The sequence below is a fragment of the Citrus sinensis genome, chromosome 9 (assembly GCF_022201045.2).
Source record: "Citrus sinensis cultivar Valencia sweet orange chromosome 9, DVS_A1.0, whole genome shotgun sequence".
Lineage (NCBI taxonomy): Eukaryota > Viridiplantae > Streptophyta > Magnoliopsida > Sapindales > Rutaceae > Citrus > Citrus sinensis.
In genome coordinates this window covers 9,689,157-9,714,475 of record NC_068564.1, presented here as the reverse complement: position 1 = coordinate 9,714,475, position 25,319 = coordinate 9,689,157, and the positions used below count along the sequence as shown (strand labels likewise).

Below are 25,319 nucleotides of genomic sequence, written 5' to 3'. Positions count from 1 at the left end.
TTTTTAATTCAAATGTAAATGTCTGAAAATCAAATATAAATTAAAAAAACAAACCAGCAATTTTAAAAAAAAATTTGAAATAAAAAAAATTCAAATTTTAGACATTTAACCAATAAGCCTCCGTTTCTTCTTGGTCAAGAAAGTAGTTGGCTACCATGAAATTTCTTATCCATGTCTAGTATGGGCGTGTCATGAATTAAGCCAAGTATTTTAATTTTTGCCTTAAAAAAATTTCCATTCTCTGTTCTAGAAAAATTAAAAAAAAGTAAAACAGATTCTGAAAGAGGGCGTATCTATGGATGGCCGATTCAGAACTTAATTAATATCATTCGTTATATTTATTTTTAATTGAGACAAAGCCTCTCATGTTGGCGTTAATATGTAGACAAGTATGAATCTGATGCGTAATAGTACTTTTACAATTTTGTTTAATTAATTCTTAAGTTGAAATATAAAACAAGTCTTCCCCAATCAACCACGAAGAATTAATACGCATTTAGTTTTTTAATCTGAAATTTAAAATTAGTATGAATTTAGTTGAAATCTTAGCTGATAGTTTGAATACAAATGTCTGTATAAAAGTTTACTCTTTTCTTTTTTTAAATTCAAATGTAAATGTCTAAAAATCAGGTATAAGTTTAAAAAAAAGTACAATTTTAAAAAATTTTGAAATAAAAAAAATTCAAATTTTAGACATTTAACCAACAAGCCTCCATTTCATCTTGGTAAAGAGAGTCGTTGGCTACCATGAAATTTCTGATCCCTGTCTGGTATGGGCGTGTCATGAATTAAGCCAAGCATTTCAATTTTAGCCTTAAAAAAATTTCCATTCTTTGTTCTAGAAAATTGAAAAAAAAAAAAGAGTAAAAACTAGTTACGTTTGTATTATTATTATATTAGTATTATAAACATCTCAACCGTTACTTAGCAGGCTCATTGATAGGAATCAACTGTTTATTCGCTAACGCAGTATCAATCACCATCGGTTGTTGTTCTACTGATTAAAATACAGATTTAAGAGCAAAGCAATTTGAATGCTTGTAATTGTTACTCTTCCATCCAATTTTCCATCAAACATATTACTTTCAACGTGGCTTAGCAGGGGAGCTCTGAAGATAGAGAAAACAGAGGAGCTCGGCACTTGGCCACTGCAGTAATCAAGTGATTTTGTCCGTGATTTATTCAATTCAGTCTACAGTTCACTAAATATGAAAGGAAAGCATTAATAAATTATCAGGACAAGCTTTTTATAAGTAAATTTCTGCCCAAACAAAGCATCAAGTAACGACATATACCAAAACTGTAAACATCATAGTTCTCTTATTTTCAATAAAATGTGTTTTATTTTGTTTGGGTAAACGTAAACCAACGCCAGTTTTATTTTGTTTCATGTACGACTTTCTTTATCCGTGCTTTGAATTGTTGAGTGTTTGGGATTCGCCGGCGACTTTTCTTGGCTTTAATCATCTCTCAAATTGTCATATTCTAACACATAATCAACGCGCAGACTGAAGACTTTTCTTGGCTTCAATAATTGATGCAGATTATGCACAGTAGTATAAATTGGCATGGAGTCCAGGAGTTTCGATATAACAACATATCCTCAAAGCTAATGATAATTATAATGTCATCCAAATTGTTCCTTCTATTTGAAAATATAGCTTTGTTTTCTGTGATATTGTTCCAATTGAAGCCCGCAATTGCTGATTCTAACAACATAATAATAAGGTGCATTGATGAAGAGAGAGAAGCGCCTCTCACTTTTAAACAGAGCTTGGTGGATGAACATGGCGTTCTGTCTTCCTGGGGAAGAGAAGATGACAAAAGAGATTGTTGTAAATGGAGAGGAGTCCACTGTAGCAATACAACTGGCCATGTCAAGGTGCTTAATCTTCGAACATCCGATTATGAATTTGCTCGGAGGAAGTTCCTGAAAGGTACAATTAGTCCTGCTCTGCTTAAATTGCATGATTTAAGACATCTGGACCTTAGTAACAATGACTTTGGTGGAAGCCCAGTTCCCGAGTTCATTGGTTCCCTCAGCAAATTGAGGTACCTCAGTCTCTCTTGCGGCGGACCTTTAGAACTCCCTCGAAAATTCCGGAACCATTCAGAATTGGAATATCTCAACCTAGAAAACTCTTGTTTATTTAGCGTGGGAAGCTTAGAGTGGCTTTCTCGTCTTTCTTCTTTAAGGCACCTTGACCTGAGTTACATTAATCTCACTAAATCTAGTGATTGGTTTCAAGTAGTTGCCAAGCTCCATTCCTTAAAATCATTAGTCCTATGCTCGTGTGCTCTTCCACCTGTCAATCCATCGTTTATTTGGCACTTCAATTTGAGTACGTCTATTGAGACCCTTGATCTTTCGGACAACAATCTCCCTTCTTCTTCAGTATACCCTTGGCTTTTCAATCTTAGTAGGAATATTCTTTATCTTAACCTTGGTTCTAATTCATTACGAGGTTCAATTCCAGAGGCTTTTCAACACATGGTTTCTCATAGAAGTCTTTATCTCTGTGATAGTGAACTTGAAGGTGGGATTCCAAAATTCTTTGGAAACATGTGTAGCTTAAAAGAGTTAGGCTTGTCTGACAACAAACTAAGTGGACAATTCTCGCAGGTAATTCAAAATCTGTCTTGCGGATGCGTGGTGAATTCACTAGAGGTGCTATATTTACATGATAATGACTTCACGTACCTCATCTTGGAGGATTTTCATCCCTGGAAGAATTGCAGCTGGACGTTAATCGTTTGAATGGAACAATAGACAAGAGCCTCAGCCAGTTGTCGAAGCTCGAGTCTCTGTCACTTGATGGGAATTCATTCACGGATGTTATCTCTGAAACTTTTTTTTCCAACATGTCCAACTTGCAGGAGTTGGTCTTAGCTGATAACTCTTTGACTCTGAAACTAAGTCATAATTGGGTCCCTCCTTTTCAACTAAAATGGTTAAGTCTTGCCTCTTGCAAGATGGGACCCCATTTTCCTAAATGGCTTCAAACTCAGAATCAGCTTGTGCATCTTGACATCTCCAATGTTGGAATCTCAGACACAATTCCTGATTGGTTCTGGGATTTGTCCAGTAAACTCTCTTACTTAAATCTCTCTAACACTCATATCAAGGGTAAACTTCCCGATTTGTCTTTAAGGTTTGATGGTACTCGTTTGGGTGGTACTAGTATAGACATCAATTCAAACCACTTTGAGGGCTCAATTCCACCACTTCCTTCAAATTCGCCTTTCTTAAATCTGTCTAAAAATAAGTTCTCAGGGTCAGTTACTTTCTTATGTTATATCAATAAAAACACATGGAACTTTTTAGATCTCTCGAATAACTTATTGTCTGGAGGGCTTCCTGATTGTTGGTTGCACTTTGATAGCCTATTCGTTCTTAACTTGGCAAATAATAGATTCTCGGGAAAAATACCGGATTCGATGGGTTTCCTAAATAACATCCGGACACTGAATTTATACAACAATAGATTAACCGGGGAATTGCCTTCATCTTTAAGGAATTGCTCCCAACTGAGGGTTTTGGATCTTGGGAAGAATGCATTTTTTGGTGAGATACCAACGTGGATAGGGGAAAGTCTACAAAATTTGATTGTTCTTAGCCTAAAATCTAACAAATTTCATGGAAATATACCTTATCAATTGTGCCATCTGGGATTAATTCAAGTCTTGGATCTTTCTTTAAACATTAGATCGGGAAAGATACCGAAGTGTTTCAATAATTTTTCAGCCATGACCTACAAAAGATGCTCCAATCCTACCATTGGGTTCGCCAAATCCATTTTAGTTGCCCCTAGAACTGGAAATTACTATAAATATTTGGTCAATTTACTGTTGACTTGGAAAGGAAGTGAAAATGAGTACAAAAGTACTTTGGGACTTGTAAGGTGCCTCGACCTTTCGAGTAACAAATTAGATGGAGCAATTCCTGAAGAGATTATGGATCTTGTGGGGTTGATTGCCTTAAACCTTTCAAGAAACAATTTAACCGGACCAATCACTCCGAAGATTGGTGAGTTAACATCATTGGATTTCCTGGATTTGTCTAGAAATCTGTTTTCTGGAAGTATTCCATCTAGCCTCTCTCAGTTAAGTGGTCTTGGTGTCTTGGACTTGTCGTACAACAACTTGTCAGGAAAAATCCCATTAGGCACTCAGCTCCAGAGCTTCAATGCTTCAGTGTACGCTGGAAATCTTGAACTTTGTGGCCTTCCACTCGCAAATAAGTGTCCGGATGAAGAATCAACTCCAAGTCCAGGCACAGACGATGATTCAGACACTCTAGAAGATGAGGATGATCAGTTTATAACTCTCGGATTTTACGTGAGCTCGATTCTTGGTTTCTTTGTTGGATTCTGGGGAGTCTGTGGAACTTTAATGCTGAATAGGTCGTGGAGCTATGGTTACTTCAACTTCGTGACTGGTGTGAAAGATTGGGTCTATGTGATATGGGCGGTGAATATTGCCAAACTGCAAAGAAAGTTCAGGAACTAACTAAACGGTAATACTCCTTAATATTGGGTTTCAGTCATTGTTATCAGCTCACGTGCTTTTAATTTCTTCATCCTTAAATTTTACTTTTCTATCTTACAAGCTTTTGTTCCACGAACTAATTGTTCATTTTCTTTGTTTTCATTCACCATCTTTTTGGCAGGGTATCTCTGGGTGGCATCTTGCCATTATTATTCAGAGTGGTCATTTGATATTTGGAATCTTTCTGAAAATTAACTAATATGATGCACATTGTATTATTGGGTGTATGCTTGAAGAAACTTGTATGTCGTTCTCCTTAGACCATCGTCCATCTATGCGTTTATATACTCTGGTTAGAGTTCAATTATGCTATTAATCCATTACAGCAATAAAGGCAGTCAAATTCTGCTCTGCTATTGATCAATGTTAGCTCTTTTTTTTTTTTTTTTTCATTGGGTGAATAAATAATAAGAGACAAATCGAATCTTTCTATTTAAAGAGTTCTTGACTAATAAAACAACTAAATGGATGATAAAATTAATTAATTAATTAATTAAACTAGAATAATCTTATTAACAAAGTAGGTGGTAGGTTCGTACGATTCTGGATCATTGGTACTAAAATGTGAACGAAGAGATCCAACTTTACAAGAATTTGTTCTTACTGTATGATGGTGACATATAATGATGATGATCAAAGACTTCAATATTTTTTCCAGAGAATATCACACACGACTTTTCTATCCTAATTTTTATCAATTTTCTGAATGTATCATCACATAAGTGGGATATATAGTTTGTGGGAGCATTCAATTCAGTTCATGGGGGCATAAGCTTAAATAATTGGTGCAATTCTAAGGGGTGTTTTTTTTTTCCCTTGTACAAGGCTAGCTCCGTGCGTGACACTATCGGCACACAACAGTGGTGAATAATATTGCCAAATTGCAACAAAGCTGCAGGAGCTAAAAGTTAAGTGTGTTGAAAAATATTGCCAAATTGTTAATGCTTATAGGCTATGTTTGGGAGCTAGGATTAAGTGTAGGATTGGACTAATTATTGGGACAAAATATTAATATCATGTTTGGCATGCTTACTGGCATTGGACTAATGGAATAAATTCAAATTTTAATCCAAAATTCATGGGATTGCTAATCCTAATTTTCATGTGGGTTTAGTTAGGACTAGATAATGTCAAGAAAAATATTTGTCCATTCATAACATCTTCCATAATTTATTACACCATTTTATTTATAACTTAAAAATTATTTATTTATTGTTTTTAATTAAATAATATATTTTTATTCATGATTTACTTAAAAGTTATTAATTTATTTATTATTTGAATAATTTTATTTATTTTATTTAATGAAATGATATATCTCATTTGAAATAACCTATAATTTAAATAATTTATACTTCTTTATTTGTGCGTGTGTGTATATATTTCTTTTAAGCTTGTTAGTCTTCTAAATGTAATTGGAGAATTTTGAAACTTTCGCTACATTTATGATTTGGGAGAGAAATGTCAAGTGTTCGATTGGTGGATTTGTTGATTTGTTTAATAAAATTTGAGGTATTTCAGTTTGAGATTTTGTATAAGGATTTTGATATGTAAGCAACCTCCTACTACCACGTGCTCCACACGTGTTAAATTTGGAGTGTTGCAGTTGTTATGCTTTACATATCCAAATTGGTTAAGTTGAAAATTAGGGTAAGATGATTAAGTTCAAGGGTTTTACTTAGAGAATTCAAGAGAGAAAAGATGAGGAATTTAAGAATTCAGAGGGGAAAGAGAAGATTTGACAGGGGTTGAAATTAATTTATGAGAAATTATCCACCGGTCCACCTGTTTTTTTGGGTTTTTCAAAAAATATACAATTCATTTTTTTTTTTTTTTGGCTAGAATCTATCTGAAGTTACATTTTTTTTCACTCGTCCACTTTCGTTTGGAGATTGTTAAGAAAATTAACGGAATATTGTGTAAATTAACCGTTAAGAATTAGCTTTCTCTCTCCAAGGTTCTCTCTCGAATACTCTCGAATCACTCCCCCAAGTGAGCTGCAAAACTAGCTTTATAGCTTTAACGTCGTTTACAGTTAGTAATCACGAGCTCCCTCACGTGACTTCATAACGGATTTAACCGATAGCCCAATACGCTGCCGTTTGCTCTGGTTTATATTTGAATTCATTAACCCTACAGGTTCTAACAGATTCTAATATGATTTTGTTTCAAAATGAAGATTGAAGATCATCCACGGCGGCTGTAGGAGATTTTAGTTGGATGACTTCTGGTGTTGACAGTCTTTTTGCTTTTATTTCCTGAATTTATTTCCTTCTTTGCAAGTTGTGTTCTCTCAAGACTCGCAGCTCCGCCAAATTCTGGCGTGAAGGCTTATCACCTTCCTCTTTAATGCAGGTTTGCAGCCCACATCAGTCGCCAGTTGGAGTCAAATGAAAAATTTAGGGTCGTGTAATTAGTCTCATGCATCCAAAAATTTGATAACTTTTAACTCAAAATGGGTATAAACTTGTGGTGATTTAATAAGAATGCAGTGAAGAATTAAGAGATATTCAAGTGCCTGCGATTGTGTTGGTTTCCCATATCCCAACCAATCCAACATTTCAGGATAAGGCTTTTCATTTAAATTAATAGCACAACGTGCCAGAGGGATAGTCCAAATTCTTGTTGCGTTCTCTCAACTCTCAATTCTCACGATATTAGTTATAGCTTCGTAAAGAACATTTGGCAACCTCAGATGGAGGAATCTGAAACAGAGATGGCGTCATTGCCCTATGATTGAGGCTTTGAATTAACTCTTTCCCAGCATGTTTCTTTGATTCATGAGGATGTGCATTCTCTTTTTTTTTTCATAATACATTAATTAAAAACTATACAAATGGAAGAAGGAAGCAAGTAAAGTAAATCAAACATTGAACATGACAAGGTACAAGAAGCAAGCGAGTCTCAGGTATCAAGCTTTCCTAGGCGACAACCAAGTTCAACAAAGCAAAGGTGAAGCAAGGCAAACAAGAATTCAAGCCGCACGTCATCGACTCACCAAGCTTCAACACAGTGAACAAATCAAGGCTGCTTACCAGCATTTGTTGTACAAGCAAACTTCTCAGTTTTATGTCACAACAGATGGTATCTCGTGTTCTTGAGCAGAGAAGATACAATAATATTTACCATTAGAATCTGCTATCAACTCTGTTAAACGTTGTTGTTCCATGACCTGTGTCTTCATTTTCGCCATGCTTTAAATTGTCTTTGTTCCCTGCTGTATGCAAGTGATTTTGATCCTAATCTCTCAACTTCGCATCTATTATTGCTGGCCTATCTTCTTCCGACACAGAGAGACATTTCAAGGCAAGTACTACAAGAATTTGCAATTGCTTCACTTTTCCTTGACCCGGTTGAATTCCAACGACAATGGGGTCCATTATCTCAACAAACCTATTATTTTCAATATGTTTCTTGACCCAATCCTTAAATAAAGTTTCATCAAGGCAACATTGAAAATCATGTCTTCTTGCCAGTCAAAAGCTCAAGCAGCAAGGCAGCAAAGCTATTAACATCGCAATTTTCTCTGAATGCTCCATGAGAATGGTATTTATGTTATGATCCAACTCAAACCTGGCAAGATATTGTCTGTTTTGAGCCTTAACAAGGCCGCATGGTTTAGTTTCTAGGAGACCCATACATCCCAAAAAGCATATTATCAATAAAGATGTGGATAAGCTCTTATAAACCGAGCATCTCTCTTGTACTTTGTCGATGTGAGCTTGTCTTGGGTGTTACAATTCAGGTGCCATTAATCCAAATTTGGCGATTGTGTGAAGTACTCGTATGCGTATTTTAACCTCTGAAACAAAAGTTGGTGACATGGAGCTATTACATGCATTATCATTAAATTAATATACGAGCTAATCTCAAAGTATGTGTTGTATGCATGTTCTTAATGTGGCTCACATTCATGAGTTTGAGATTAATTAAGACTACTCACATTTTTATGATTAGATAATGATAAGAATAGTTGTTCCATATTTCTAAAAACTTAAGATAAGGATAATTTCTCATTTTCTTGATGGAGGGAAGTGAATGAAGTCCATAAAATAGACTAAGGGTCCTTAGCCTAGCCTACATACGACTTTCCGTGAGAATTACCCATCGAATTAAAGGCTATATAGAGAAATGGACTAGAAAATTCTAACTATTTTTTAAATTAACTTAAATAATAATGACTGGAGGTAGAGGTACGTAACTTATTTAAGTTTATAATCTAAAATATATTTGGAAAAATGCTTTTTTCATCCCTAAGGTTTGAAATAGCCTATTTTATCCTTACTATTTAAATAATAGTCTGTTTTATCCCTATTTTTTAAGCAATAGCCTGAAACACTCTTTCATTAATTTACTGTTATTATACCGTATAATTCATTGAGGGCAAAATAAGATTTCTAAATAATGATAAATTATTTTAAAATAAACTCTCAAACACAAATAAAAAATATCTGTCTTTCTACATAAATTTAAAATTTAAAGATTACTTAAGAATGAAAAAAATAACATTAAATAATATGTAAAATATACATTTAGGACAAAAAAAAAACCATAGATTTCACAAGCACTAGATTATTTTTTTTATCCTTTAGCTTATTCTTAACTTTAATAAGGTCGAAATAAATAAATAAATGATCAATCAGTACTGTTATTCTACTGAAAGTAATTATGGACTCCTTTATTTACTTAAAAAAATACACACTAAATACATAACAAAATACATTTAAAAATACTGAAAAATAAAATATAATGCATTGGATTTTTTTTTTATCTTTTAGCTTATTCTTGACCTTAATATAAACAATGATTCTTGATGAAAAGAATTATTATTATTATTATTATTTTGTTGACTTTATTAAAAAAAGAATTTAATGAACACATATATGTGTGTGTGTGTGTTGCATATTCTTTATTATTATTTTTGTTTCATTAAGTTATACTTAAATTTTAAATTTATGCAAAAAAGTCAAATGTTATTCAATTATTCTTGAGATTTTTATTTTAAAAAGCTTTATATATTGATTTAACTAAAAATTTTTATTTTACCCTCAATGAATTTCAGAGTAAACTAATTATAAATTCACGGAAGAATATTTTTGGCTATTATTTGAAAAATAAGAATGAAACGAGTTAATTTTTAAAAAATAAGGATGAAATAAATTATTATCTTAAACCCTAAGGATGAAAATAACTTTTTCCCAATATATTTCTACATATATTATTAAGCTAACAGAACGGATGATGTAATGCATATGTACGTGCCTCTAGACAGCAAATTCAGAGAAGCATTATTGCAAACTCAACAGTTAACCGTTCAAAGTCAGTGGGACAATTACGTTTGGCCCTTGCTTGGAAATTTCTAATTTCAAAGGCAGCAAAGTCAGGGGAAATTTAATTGTTCAAAATCAATATATAAACATGGTGGCCCTAGCTAAGAAGATAACATGCACGATGAGGATAAACAATTACCCTAATCTTTCTTTTGTAGATAAGTTAATAAAAATAAAGATAGATTGTGAAAGAAGACGTGTCTATAGATGGCCGATTCAGAACTTAATTAAGATCATTCGTTATATTTATTTTTAATTGAGACAGAGCCTCTCATGTTGGCGTTAATATGTAGACAAGTATGAATCTGATGCATAATAGTACTTTTTCAATTTTGTTTAATTAATTCTTAAGTTGAAATATAAAACAAGTCTTCCCCAATCAACCGTGAAGAATTAATACGCATTTAGTTTTTTAATCTGAAATTTAAAATCAGTCTGAATTTGGTGGAAGTCTTAACTAATGGTTTGAATACAAATGTCTGTATGATGTGTTTTCTTTTTTTTTTTTAATATCTAAATATAATTGACATTATTTTTGTTTCTATAACTAAAAAGATCTTAAATACGGTGTTTAACATTTATATCCTTGTAAGTTAAAACGAATAAAGGGATTATGTTTTATAGTTTAGCAAATAAGCATATTTAATAGAGATGTTTTGGGATATAATATTTATTTCTTCATGCCTTTTCTTATTTAGATAAAAGTCACAAAAATTTACTTTTTTTTTTAATTCAAATGTAAATGTTTGAAAATCAGATATAAATTGAAAAAACAAAAGAGCAATTTAAAAAAAATTCAAATTTTAGATATTTAACCAACAAGCCTCCATTTCATCTTGGTCAAGAGAGTCGTTGGCTACCACGAAATTTCTGATCCCTGTCTAGTATGGGCGTGTCATGAATTAAGCCAAGTGTTTTATTATTATATTAGCATTATAAACATCTCAACCGTTACTAAGTACTCTATGGTTCGGGTAATCAATGTTTGTGTGTGTGAACTCCTGATTGTTTTCATTTGTCTCTGTTTCTATCATTGTTTGGCCTGGGCACAAAGTCAGTGTTTGGCCTAGGCACAAAATGTTTTATGTTCTAATTTATTTTCGAAATGAATTGACTTTGTATCATTATGTTCTGATTTATTTTTGAAATGAATTGAAGCAGAGCAAAGCTCACAACGTGCTGCCCAGCCGAAATGAATTGAAGCAGAGAATTTCAGGTTTTATTGTCAGTAAAACTTTAATGTCTGAAGTCAAGTACTTAATTACAAGTTTTTAATAAATTAAACAATTCAAATTTATTTCTCTTTTTAAATTATAAAAATATTATTAGTCAAAAATTTCAATAATAAACTAAACTCAACCCAACAAAAATGTATTTCGGGTGTCGTCGTTTCTTTGCCGGGCGCTCTGGCTCTCTTTAAAGAACCAATTGATGATTTTTCTATCAAATTAAAGCTCCTCAAAATATTCAAATTTTATCTTAGTTAATGTAACTAATAAATAAAATCTCAAAATTCACATAAAAAGTTTATGAAAATGTTGATAATTGTTACTATATGTTGTTTTTTTAAGTAGTTTAATACTAGTGACAATTTTATATTAGATTGATATACTTTTTTTAATTAGAAGGTTTTTTAAATAAATTAAAGTAATAACATTTTACCTCCTAATGTTTTTAATCTATATAATAAATATATGATTTACTCATTTTATAAAATAAGTCACTAATTTCAATTAAAAAAAAATTGAATTAAGCACATATTTGAATATATATGACTTAATATCATATGGTATATATATATATATATATATATATATATATATATATATATATATATGTATGTATGTATGTATATATGGACGTTGTTACTAAAATAAATAAAAAAATACAGTTTTTAGAACACTAATAGACAAAGTCCCCAACGTATATTTATTTAGATTCTCAAGAAACCTTTGAGGTTGTATGATATCAAAGTTGGATTCATTACAAATGACTAGTTGGCATTAACAGGGATCTATTTACAATTCTCCAGATAACAAAAAAGCGGTAAATCTATTAAATTTATTGCGCCCAAATCTCAAAATCATTTGCTAGTAACAGAAAGAGGACTTCACAACCGCAGTAATAAGAACTCTTAACTAAAGCTGGTCGAACAGGGCAAATTCTGTGCACCTCGTCTCTCGCATTCAGATTCAAAACCACAACCACAAGAAGCTGCTGTCTATGGCAATTGAATTGCTCCATTTTTCCCTATAAATTTTCGTGGAAAATCATCAGTGTGAATAGGACCACATCAATGTAAATGTACATGTATATATATCAGCCATTCATCACAAATATAATTACATGTTTACAAAAATGAAACATTTTTCATTTATCCTAAAGCAGCTTTTCCTTCCTCATTTTTTTTTCCCTCTTCTATGGTTTGCGAGTGTGTGCATTATGCATGAGAAATATTTACCTTATGATACTGAGGTGTCCAACGATGAAGCCATTCAATTTCCGTAAGGTAAATGAACCAAGCCCAACAGAATATTTACAGACCATGGACAAAAGGGAGGAAGACAACAAAAGGGAGAACCATTTTTGTAAGCCCACTTGTACTTTCAGAGACAACCAAAGTGGTTGGCTATGTGTTCAATCAGATCATCTTTCCGAAGCTTAGAGTATGGTTTTATATTTAGTTTCCTCGCAAAGTTCCTCAGATCACCTAATTTCATATTTCTCAAGTGACTAGAAGTAAAGGGGGAAGATGCCACAGCCTCAGTGCAGGACTCAATTGAATGGGAGTCTGTGATTGAGAGGTCATCCTTACCTGCACTATCATTTGGGTCTCTGTGTGATTTTGATAAGTCCATTTCAAGGATTGGCAAACTTGTCTTATTTTTTATTTTCTTTTTTGGCAGTGAAACTGAAATTTGCCTGTCATCCAGAGCACCATTGGGCTCATTAGCTTCAATTGGACGATGGTAAACTATTTTCTTGACTATCTTTCTGTCCATAAACTGATTTGAACTGGGAATGTCAGAGCCAAGTCCAGATTTCAATTGTCTCTTAGCTTTTGAAATTATAGATGAATTTGAAACAAGTTCAAAAGAAAGAAAACCTTCTCTTTCTTGAATACCTGGTGGATTTGACTCAATTTTTCTCTTAGCCTTCTGCTTTTGTGGCTGCACTGAGTACAAATCAAACCTCTCATCATTAGTGGCAGTTTCAACCACTAGAGCTTCTCCTGATTGCATTGATCCCTTATCAGGCTCTGCCTTGGTTGTATCTCTTCCTTCCTCATCCTGCAGCAGTGAATGTTGGTTATCAGTAGGACTAGCTCTTTCAACTTTGACAATGTTCTCAAAAGGTACCTTGGTTGTATCCCTCTCTTCCTTGTCTTGACACTCTAAAAATGACGGCAGGGCCGAATGTTCATTACCACTAGGACTAGCTCTTCTAAACTCGACAATTTTTTCAAAAGGTGCCTTCATTTTATCTCTTCCTTCCTCATCTTGCAGCTCTAAAAGTAAAGGCAGGGCAAAATTTTCATTATCAGTAGGACTAACTCTTTCAACCTTGACAATTTTGTCAAAAGGTGCCTTGGTTGCCTCTCTTCTTTCCTTGTCTTGCAGCCCTAAAAGTGAAGGCAGGGCAGAATGTTCATTATAAGTAGGACTAACTCTTTCAACCTTGACAATTTTTTCAAAATTTTTTCTATTCCCTTCTGCTCCTGAAGATGAAGATGAAGATAAAGAGTCTATCTTGCCAGTCAGAGTCAATTTTGATTCTTTGATGCGCCGTTTACGTGCAGCTTTCTGAGCAAAATCACACAGTTTTTTATTAACATCACAGAATCCACCTTTTGCCTGTCTGACAGCATTTAAATTAGAGTCAGAATGATTTCGCCTCTGATTGAGACCAGCAGTACGTCTCAAACTAGCAGGACTAGCATCACAATTCCCAACTTCTAAATCATAAAGAGTAGCCAACACAGAATCAGAATTACAGAGAAGTGAGCAAATTACCTGAACCTTAATCATGTCTAGATTGTGTCTCCTCTTACCAGCAGTCTTCAAAGACAAATTTTGGATAACATTTTTGTCCTTGGTAGTAAAGCCAGGTTCTTTGGTTTCCCCCTTACTGTCACTTTTCAAGTCAAAGCTGCTCATTATTTTCTTATAAGCAGCATGGCCGGCTTCCAGTGTCAAATAGTCTGGACTGGAGTTGGAATCTTCAGCATTACCATTTGTAAGCTGTTCATAATTAGAGCAGGGAGTTAAATGCAAAAGGAGACTAACTATGAATAGCTATGAAGAAGTACTTGGATACTTGTTTAGAAATAAGAAAAAAGATATACAAAATAAAAAACTTATTCATCCATGCACTCAAACACCAACATGAAGTTTCCAATAGTTCCATTAGCCCTTTCAGAACATGTGCTAACAGAAGTTGAAGCATAAAAAGATAAAGCTAGTCATACCTTAATTGTTTCTGAATGGTTTGATTTATTCTCTTGAAGCATCAAAGATGCATTTAAGGTCGCACCATTTTCTGTGGGAGTTATACAGCATTCTTGAATTTCCTCTTTTATGGGGACAAAAGAATCAGACTGACTCAATTTTATGCTCTCATCCAAAGGTTCAGCTGCATGCTCCGGAGAGGCAACTACACCCAGAGTCTGCTCATTTGAAGGTTAAACATACAGTATCATATGTCAGCTCCTGGAAGAAAAGGAAAAACATGCAGGTCTTGAAGAATAACATATGGGAGTTACATCAAATGGAAATGAAGGGAGAGAAAATCAATACGCTGAGAAAACATAATGAGGTTAGACATTACAAAATTAGAGTAATCCTACTCATGGAATGATATAATTATCAGCAATCTACTATTGATTCAATCCATTAGACCGTAGATATTAAAATTCTATTCTCGTTTCTTCTTAGAGGTACAAAAAAATGGAAAGGAAAAAAATGGGGGAAAAGTTCTAGCTTGATATTATGGAACTTTTACACGATGCAGAAACAATACTTTGCTTAAGAACAGAGTGGAAAAAAGTGAGAATCTGCAAAATATATCATGGTCGGTGCTTGTTAATTTAAAGTTGGAATCACTCACACACAAAGAGCATATAAATGGTAGATAACTTGAATGAGCCTGTAAAGGCTTCCAATATCCCCATTCACAGTTGTCACACACTAGAAAATTAAGAAATGACTAATAAAGAGTTTTCGAGGATGAACCTGCTTGTCTTTCTCTTGGAAGTAATCATTGAGTAGATCCTTTACTATTTCATGTATTTTCTTTAACTTGTAAATTAAAGCGCAATTAATCATAATACAAATTAAAATTAAAATTAACATTAAAAATTCAGCTCACATTAGATTTCAAAGAAAAAAAAAAATTATTTTGTTTTGCTTGCAAAATTGGCGCGGCCGAAACCGTTGATTCGCTGACTTGCCAAATCGCCAAATCCTATTGGTAAAAGAAGAAACGTTTCGTATATGTGTGGGGTCCACTAAGAGTGAGAAATTTCTCTGTTGTTTGGTTCATCGTACAGCCGCCGTTTCTACTTTTAGAATAATTCTTCGGGAACATATTTTATGAAGGATTCACTATTAAGTGTATGTTTTACTTCCAAAGGACTAAACAAAAATTATAAGTTTATGTATATGTCATATAAGACTATATATGAATGTTCTTCATATCTCCCACAATAAGTTAGAAAATGATTATATAAATAAGGCATAATTGTTTCTTTGAAAAATTTTAAAGGAAAAATAACATAATATAACATAATTCCAATTGACCCATTTGAGTTTTTAATGATCGGAATCGAACTGTGGGGGTTAAAGATCGGTTCTTTTGCGGCTTGCTTTTAATGTTTGGATCTGGATAGGAGGGGTTTCAACGATTGGGCCATGACCGACGCGGTGTGACCACTGGTGAGTTGAGAGGTGGCGAAGGGGCCGATGAAGAGGGAAAGAGAGCCACATGAGAAGGGATTGGAAGGGCTCGTTGCTTTCGAAGAAGAAGAAAGCGAAAAAAAAAATGAGAAACGAAGAGACTGAAGGTGAATAAGCGAGAAAGTTTTGTGAGTTTTTGATGGATGTTGATGCCTGACTGGAGTTTGGAGATCCTGCTCCAGCACTTCTCTATAGTTGCCGGTGAAGAAAACTCTTTTCTAATTAGCTTTCGAATGTATTGAGCAAAGATCACCTGATTGATTTACTAAAATCAGATGGATCATGAACTCATTGCTTTTTATGCTCTCAATATTAATAAAATTACAAAGTTTGTGATGAACCAAAACAAATAAATAAATTACGGCAACATCGGTAAGAAATGGTGACAAAATGGAAATCAGTGTGAATGTGTAATCATCTGCTTGTTTTATTCCTTTTTTCCCCTTGATTTAAGTTATACTAAAATGGATGATGGAAAAGTGGAAATCCCAAATGCTGATTTGTGAATATTAGTTCCTTTTTGCTTGAATCAAATGATGAAGAATCCGGTGAGGGAAAGATTAGTTCTCGGTTTAAAAGCAGCTTTACATTTTAATATTAAAAATTGTAAAAGTATAAGTTGCCGTTGGATTCGATCCAATGGCTACAGATTGTCTCTCGGATTATAACTCCAATCCAGGATACTGGATTGGAAAACTACTCTTACTTTGACATTTAAAATTTGTAAGAGCACAAATGTAAAAGTATATGTTTTCTGACTTTTTAAGTTAAAAAAAACAAAATATATATTAAATAGCCCTACATTTAGTAAATCAAATTTAATTTTGTTGGTACATGATTCAAAATTTACTTCATGACATCAAATTACACTCACCATTACATCAGTAAAACACATAATCTACCTATATTCCACTAGAAATTTATTTTTCTGAAAGCCTATTGACCTGAACGAAGACTTGTTGAGAAGGACATTTTAGCAACTTCAGTGAAGAATATAACTCAAGAGGCAATTGGCTGCCGCTTGGACTGCGCGGTTGTTCCGTTAAAAATTGGGTCCCTGAAATTTTCTGTCAGCGCTTTCTCATCAGCATAAGAAGCTGAAATAAGTGAGTGATAATGAAACTTTTTAAGGGCTGAACAAGAAGCACTTTTGGTTCAAGAAAAGCAGTTATCAAGAGCAAACAACAACATTCCGAAAATTAATCTAACACTGGTCTATGAAAACAGTTGGTTTCATTTGCAGTTACAATATAATATCTTTTCTTTCCTATTGCAAGTACAAATATAGGGGCGGACCCAGGAATTTGTATTACCTCGGGCTAAATTAAAAAAAATTATATTTTAAAGTGAGCATAAAAATTCATAAGTAGAAAAAAGTATATCAAATAAGGGGGACACGGAAACTCTTATCCCTATAAGTACGTACTTTAAACAAAAATGGTTATATAAAAAGAGTAGAAAACAAAGGTAATTAAAAAATAAAAACATTATTTTACAATTATGGAATCTGACTCTAATAAAATGTAATTATACAAGAATTATATAAGGATTAATATATTAATTGAGGATTTTAAGCTGAAATAGATGAATACATGTAATCACTATCAATTAAAAATTGCTAGTAAAACTTTAATGTCTGAAGTCAAGTACTTAATTACGAGGTTTTAATAAATTAATAAATTAAAAAATTCAAATTTATTCCTCTTTTTAAATTATAAAAATATTATTAGTCAAAAGCTTCAATAATAAACTAAACTCAACCCAACAAAAATGTATTTTGGGTGTCGTCGTTTCTTTGCCAGGCGCTCTGACTCTCTTTGAAGAACTAGTTGATGATTTTTCTATCAAATTAAAGCTCCTCAAAATATTCAAATTTTATCTTAGTTAATGTAACTAATAAATAAAATCTCAAAATTCACATAAAAAGTTTATGAAAATGTTGACAATTGTTACTATATGTTATTTTTTTTAAGTAGTTTAATACTAGTGACAATTTTATATTAGATTGATATACTTTTTTTTAATTAGAAGGTTTTTTAAATAAATTAAAGTAATAACATTTTACCCCCTAATGTTTTTAATCTATATAATAAATATATAATTTACTCATTTTATAAAATAAGTCATTAATTTCAATTGGAAAAAAAAAATTGAATTAAGGACATATTTCAAATAATTGATCCACGGCTGTAAATAATTACCGAGAAAAGCATCAAATAAAGTTTCGTAGTTCACTGGATATCTACTCTACAGCCAGCAACAACAAAAATATTAGCAATTAAATTAAAATAAATAAATAAGTGGAAAAAAAAAAGGAACAAAGAAAAATGATATCCAGCCAGTTGCCTCTTGAGTTATATTCTTCACTTAAAACCATGCAATAATACGTAAGAGACTAAAAGAATGGTGTTAAGTATCCATGTTCTAGAAAAGAACTCGCACTGGACGGAAAGTGGGGTTGCCATTGAATAGAGTGACAAGATGGTAACAATCTCATTTAAAACCATTCTTTTGGTCTCATTTGAGTTATATTCTTCACTTAAAACCATGCAATATTTAAGTGTATTTAAGAATTTAACTCAAATGAGACTAAAAGAATGGCGCAGTCTAAATTTTTATTTTCATATTGAGATATATGAACAAACATCTCTCCTCTTGTGCTATGTGCTCGAACAAGATTTCACTCCGTAAGGAACATGAGTACTTGTGGATGTGAATTCAGCCTTGTAACACAAATTTGGATTATTCCAAGCTCTAAAACGCCTACCCATTTTTTCATAAAACCCATCTGAGATTTCAAGTTTCCCTGTCAAATTGTTCCCATGAAGCTAAAGAACGTTAATGCTGGGCATAATTGCCGTTTTGAGAAAATATATATATATATATATATATATATATACAAACATTAAGTAAAATTAAGTTCAAGTAACAATAATATTTTTTACAAATAAAAAAATTACAAAATTAAAAAAATGGCGATGAACATGTATATATATATATATATACACACCTGCGAAGAGAGTGGAGATCGAGAGGTGAAGAAGAAGAATGAGTAGCAGTGGCTTCCACTTCCACTTCCATGGCGTCTCCGTATTCCATTTTTGTCAAAATTTGATTTTTTTTTTCTTTTTTTCACTCGGAATTCACGTTAAACACTGTTTTTTTTAGGGAAATTTAAAAAATGGGAAAAAACACGAGAGCTCAGACCATGGGCTGGGCTTCTTTTAAGATTGGATTTATGATAAGCCTATTGTTTTTTTTCTTGGTGAAGTCAAAATTTTGGACAACTTTTTATTTAAATTATGTTTCGGAGCTTGGATAAATTATGGGATTGGATTAGATTTTATAATTAATAAATAGAAGGTTACTGTTGGCACTATAATTAAATTTCAAATCTACAGAAAGTCTGAATTTATATATTTTATAGCAGAGTCTAGGGGTCTATCAACCATTGTTTGAAAATCTTCACTAACAAAATAGCGAGACCTGTATCTTACTGCAATACATGGGCATAATTAATACACTCTCTTCGACAGTATCCAAATGCTACAAAATTAATAATCAAATATTCAAAGCCCAAACCTAAATTTTTTTAATTAAGAGACATAAATTACATCCCTAGCAATAAATTAGAGGAAAAAATTACATCAGAACTTACATGCCTTCAAGTACTTACATGTAAGTTCCGATGGAAATAACCACTTAAAACCATGCAATAATACGTAAGAGACTAAAAGAGTGGTGTTAAAAAGAGTGTTACTAGCAATAAACACATGTGATAAATAAAGACAATCTCACGTGCATTTTCAACAAATGTTCGAACTACGAAACTTTATTTGATGCTTTTCTCGGTAATTATTTACAGCCGTGGATCACATGCTTGCTGTGATGGCGAGCATTTTTGAATGGTAATGACTTGTGGTTTAATTTGGGGTTTTGCTAAATTATACTAACTCGGAATTAATTTTTTTGTATGGCTAATTATTGTTGCTTTGTTAAATAACTAAAGAGCTATGGCAGATTAATTTTAGATTAACTATCAGTTACAGTGAATTTTGTTGTGCTTTCCCTTGTAAAGCGGCGCATAATTGCATGCGTGTTAAATTATTTATTAACTAAGAGCATGACAATATTAGAAAAGAAGGAGAGAAAATAAATAGAAGACATGATATTTAGAGATGAGTTTTATTCAATCTCAAACATATACAAATAAGGAGATGAGGTCTCCTTTTGTAATCACATAACCGTGTAAATGAAGTAAATAATTCGTAAATAAATATATCATTAGACATAAGTTCTTTTAAGATAGTGAAAATTATAAGAAATGAAGAGTTGTTTGATGTGAAGATAAAATATTCTTTGATGAACATCTACATAAATTATGATTATTTGATAACATTTCTCTTTGGATGTTCATCCTAAAAAGAATATGCCTCATTGAAACCTTTGCTGGTAAAAACCTTATGAGAAATAGACTAACGAAGGAAAAGGAATACACAATTCATTTATACCTTATAGAGGTAGGGGTACAATCTGCCTTGTTAAAACTGTAATAAGAAAATCCAATGGGACAAAAACTTAATGAAGGAAAAAGAATATAGTGCATGGAGCCTTCTATATCCGTAACTCCCTTCTCTTCAATAAGGGCACTTTCCCTCAAAGTGACATGGGTGCTTCAATGATCAATCATATTTTATTGTAATACCTTGGTTAAATAATCTACAAGATCAACACATCTTTTGAAAGCTTGAATATATAATATAAAACCGTCATATTGATTGAAGAATATCTCCATGCATGTATCTTCATAATTTTGTTAATCTTCTCAAGTAAAACTAAGCTTTAGCATGCATATACAAGAAAATTGTGTAATATATCTTTCACACTATTTTGACATTTTTAAGTTTATGTTGAACATAATGTAATTTACAATTATGCAATTTTCCAATGCCTTTTGTAGACACAAGTTGGAATAAAATATGGTTCTTCGGGACTAAGATGGATACAATAAATTCTAAAATAGAACAATTATTGAAGTGAAATACTTCTGATATTTCTATTATATCAGAATTCTATGTAATAAATTTCAATATATAAGTTGAAAAAGATTACGTCATTTCAAGATTTTTCATCTGGAATCTTATTCATTCTTAAAAGAATAAAATCATAAGCTCTTCAAGAGTATTTTCCATTTTTAGATCATCAACATATTTTGCAAAGATTGCAAATCTAATTTTTAATTTTTAATAAAATCACATAGCGAAGTGGATAACAACATATCAAGCTTTTAACAAATTTCACTAAAGTGATTATACTTTATAACTCTAGATAGCTATAACATACACAATCATGATTATAGCCCTATCAAGAATATATAAAGTGCAAGTTTTTTGATTTAATACTTCAAGTACTTATTTCTAGCATTTTATCCTTCAAATATAAGTACATAGATTCTTTAATTTGACTTTGACATAGCATAGTTTAGATACAAGTTTTATTAGAAATTTTATGGCTTCAGGTGTATGGACTATATGTTAAAAATTTTATATTTTGTTAATTAATTTTATGTCTTCTAACAGATGGACCACATGTCAAAATTTTGGCTAATCACATAAATCGATATTGTTTTATATTTTTGTGATTTAGGATCTTGAATATTTTATCATAACAACTAAATTTTTATTAACAACAATCTTATGCCAATTTCAATTTTTCTCTTGCACCAAGTACCAACATACTAGTGATTAAATATTTTTTATTTGTCAATATATGTGCCCAATGAGATATTTTGAAGCTTCTAATAAATATGTCTCTGCAAGGGTTAAAACTCTCTTTTAATTTCCAAGCATGTCTTTTATAGGACAATTTGGATCTCTTTATTCCTCACCATTTACCTATTCAAGAGTATTTAAGATTCCTTTTCTAGTTAGTAGGGGCTATATATTCAATCACTTAATAAAGATCAAATATTTTGCTATACATGCGAACATGGTCTCTGTAGAGCATTGAATTATTTTGTTTTAACTTCCCGAGAATTAAATTCTTGCATCAATTGATTTATCACATGCTTCAAGCGTTTATATATTTAATTATTTGTCTCATCATTTCGTTCTTCAAGGACATCATATATATCAACCCACAATCATATTTTATTTGTGATTTTTCACTTTCATATATCAACAAATTCATTCAATAATCGATCAACAATTCACATTGTATAATATCCCTTTTGAACTTCAAGTTCAAATTACATAAATATTAAGACGAGGTAAAGTGATATATAGTATTATCATAAAATCAAATCATCCATCATGTATAGCTTTTCTATCCCTTGTGATGGGAAGACCTTTTCATAAAATATTTATGCAAAAATATTGGTGAATCATAACAAATAATCAATTGCTTCTATAAATTCATCTTCACTTGATTTAAACAAAAATAAAAAATCAAGACAATCTGCTACCTCTTGATTAAAATTCTTCTGAATTTTATATAATTTGATACATAATCATTAGCCTGATTTACAAATTTACCATTTGAGCTTCATCATTTCAAACTATGTAAGAAACTCTAGAATTATTGAAGTTTCATCACAAATTTTTTCAATTTCTAATTTTTTTCTACTTCGTGTGGTGCTATATATATATTGCAATCATAAATACTTAAATGTTGATCTCTGCAATGTCAATAAATTTAATCATGGCATGTCTTCCACTAATCCCACAATTATCAAATAAACATTCGCTTCAAGGAATGTTACTGCTGGAGCATAAATGAGCTATAAAATATTTGCACATACCACATGTTCTCTTTAAATATATTCTTGATGATTTTCTCCTTATATACATATAAAAACAAGAAAATCAAATCATGAACTTTTGTTTGATCTTTCAGTGATCGCATGTTTTCTTTTACTTGTTTCAAAGAAACAAATTATCCATTTGGATATTCAATTTTCGCTCCTTCAAGGAGATAAAATAAATCACCATTTTAATTCAATCCTTGAACATCTTCCATATATTATGTTATTTTTCCTTCAAATTTTTTTTGAAACAAACAATTATGCCTTATTTATATAATCATTTTGTAACTCGTTCTGGAGATATGGAGAAAGAAATTCATATATAATCTTATACGACATATACATAAACTTATAATATTTGTTTAGTCCTTAAGGAAGTAAGATATACACTTAATAGTGAATCCTTCGTAAAATATGTTTCTGAGGAATTATTCTAAAATTATGATGTTATTCACTACTGATATCTGTTTGAATTGGACAGGCCACCTGATTGCCAGGAGTAATGTATACAGCTTTGGAGTTGTTCTTCTAGAGCTACCGACAGGAAGGAAGTCCATTGACAAGACAAGACCAAGCAAAGAGCAAAGCTTGGTAGATTGGGCCCGGCCGAAACGACAAGAGAAAAATGCTGCATACATTCACACTTCAGGATGATTTTTTTTTTGTTTGTTTCAATATACTGTATATATAATAGCAATTCAATATTAGAATAGGAAATAGCAATATAAATGAATGGAACGATAGATAAATCCAATTACGATAACGGTTAATAAAGAAGCGATTTCATAGATTCATTCTCTTAAATCATAGAAAAACATATAAATATAATTTTAGACAAAATCTAAATAGTTCAATTCATACCTTTATGATTAAGATCAAAAGAGAGAAATTTACCGTACTACCTTTTTCGCTAAGAATCGTATTGATGCATGTTAAATTATTTATCAATTAAGAGTTCAACAATATAGCAAGAGAAAGAGAGAAGCAAATAAGAGACATGATGTCTAGCGACGAAGTTTATTCAATCTCACGTATATACAAACAAGGAGATGAGTCATCCTTTTATAGTCACATAACCATATAAATGAAGTAAACGATTAGTAAATGGATATATCATTAGTTATAAGTTCTTATAAGATAGTAGAAGTTATAACAAATAAAAAGTTGTTTGTTGGGGAGATAAAAGGTTACTTTGATGAACATTTACATAAATTATAATTATTCTCTCTCTCTCTCTCTCTCTCTCTCTCTATATATATATATATAGAGACAAAGAGAGAAATTTTTCAATTCAGGATTTTAAAGTGTGGGAACTACTATATATATATATGTATGTGTGTGTGTGTGTGTGTGTGTGTGTGTGTATGTATGTATGTATATTGGCAAGACAAATGACGTTTATAATTAGAAAATATTGCTCTCCCAATATCCTGCATAACAATTGTAGCAATCCAAAGTTATCTGTTTAATTACACAATAGTTCAAAGATGAAAATGCTTATATCTCAAAAAGAAAATTAATGAGAAGAAAAGAGACAAGTTTAATATGTGGCCTTTTTTAAAAAAAATTGTGGACTTAATTAATTTAATTTCAATCAGTTAAGTCATTAAAGTTTGTTCATTTTTTCAACTTATTAAAAGTTTTCAATTATTAAACCAATTTTTTCCTTTTCGCTTTTTACTTAATCTAAAAAATCTGAAGATATTGTCTAAAATATCTCAATTTAATAAATCTATTTTCATCTAAATAAAATTTAATCAGGGGCAAAGCCAGAAAAAAATTTTGGGTGGGCTAAATGTTTTCCAAAGTCCAAATATTATCGCAATTAAGAGTATAAAACTTAATAAAAAGTTCATTAATATATAAGAAAATAAATCGAATCCCAAAAGTAATTCAATTACAATTAAAAACTCCTTAGGTTGTACCTTACGATACTTTCGAGCATTAAATTTATCTATTATTGAATTTGAATCGATAGTGTCTACAATTCTCTTTTATTGTAGATAACCATACAATCTGATATAAACTCCTTCTCCATCTTATTTTAAAGTGCTGTCTTGATTACCCACTAAACCATGCCATTTGATTCAGCTCTTAGATTTCTTCTTTTCTTTCATAGAAATAACTATCTCTAATATATGATCTATCAATAATCAATTTAAAAATTTAATTGCTAGAATTCAATGATTTGACCTAACAATAATTTAATCTTACGCAATAAAATTAGAATAAGAACTAACTAAAGTCTTTACTACCATACAATTAATAAATATATTGTAAATAATTAAATAAAAAATAATTTTATTATATGTTTTTACCAACAAAAGATAAATAACTGAAGAAGAAGCAGAACACGTCACCACCAAGAACCCAAGAAACAAAGAGAGCAGGTTTTGAAAGAACAAAGTAAATGCTCACTTTTACTAATTTATTTATATGAATGGCAAAGTTGCAAATTAATGGAATGATAAAGTTGTAAATAAAAGAAAGGGTAATGAGAATTTTGTAAACTTTGCACAATGGTACTTTTGGAAATTTATCAAAATTTTCGACAGGCTGCAGCCCACAAGTAGCTCCGCCCATGAATTTAATAATTAGCATTATTATTCATTTCTATAAACTATGATAATAGAGTAGTAGATTATTACTATTTGTATCTTTTTATTTTCTTCAAAGAATTATTTA

The 25,319-nt window shown here is 31.6% G+C and overlaps 3 protein-coding genes across 3 annotated transcripts; 2 read left to right on the top strand and 1 right to left on the bottom strand.

The window, feature by feature from the left end:
* The first annotated feature begins 1,612 nt into the window (after positions 1-1,612).
* Positions 1,613-4,912, top strand: LOC127899740 (receptor-like protein EIX1). Its single transcript, XM_052433591.1, has 2 exons — positions 1,613-2,537; positions 2,624-4,912. The coding sequence occupies exons 1-2, from the start codon at positions 1,613-1,615 to the stop codon at positions 2,683-2,685; spliced, it is 987 nt and encodes a 328-aa protein (XP_052289551.1). The 3' UTR covers positions 2,686-4,912.
* Positions 2,863-4,980, top strand: LOC127899739 (receptor-like protein EIX2). Its single transcript, XM_052433584.1, has 2 exons — positions 2,863-4,516; positions 4,670-4,980. Exon 1 carries the CDS (start codon positions 2,863-2,865, stop codon positions 4,507-4,509), a length of 1,647 nt encoding a protein of 548 aa, XP_052289544.1. The 3' UTR covers positions 4,510-4,516; positions 4,670-4,980.
* A 6,843-nt stretch (positions 4,981-11,823) lies between these two features.
* On the bottom strand, positions 11,824-18,931 carry LOC102619081 (uncharacterized). The gene is made up of 5 exons (XM_052433983.1): positions 18,839-18,931; positions 14,347-14,544; positions 13,892-14,119; positions 12,694-13,732; positions 11,824-12,128 (listed from the first exon to the last, which is right to left on the bottom strand). The coding sequence occupies exons 1-5, from the start codon at positions 18,929-18,931 to the stop codon at positions 12,100-12,102; spliced, it is 1,587 nt and encodes a 528-aa protein (XP_052289943.1). The 3' UTR covers positions 11,824-12,099.
* Between the last annotated feature and the right edge of the window lie 6,388 nt (positions 18,932-25,319).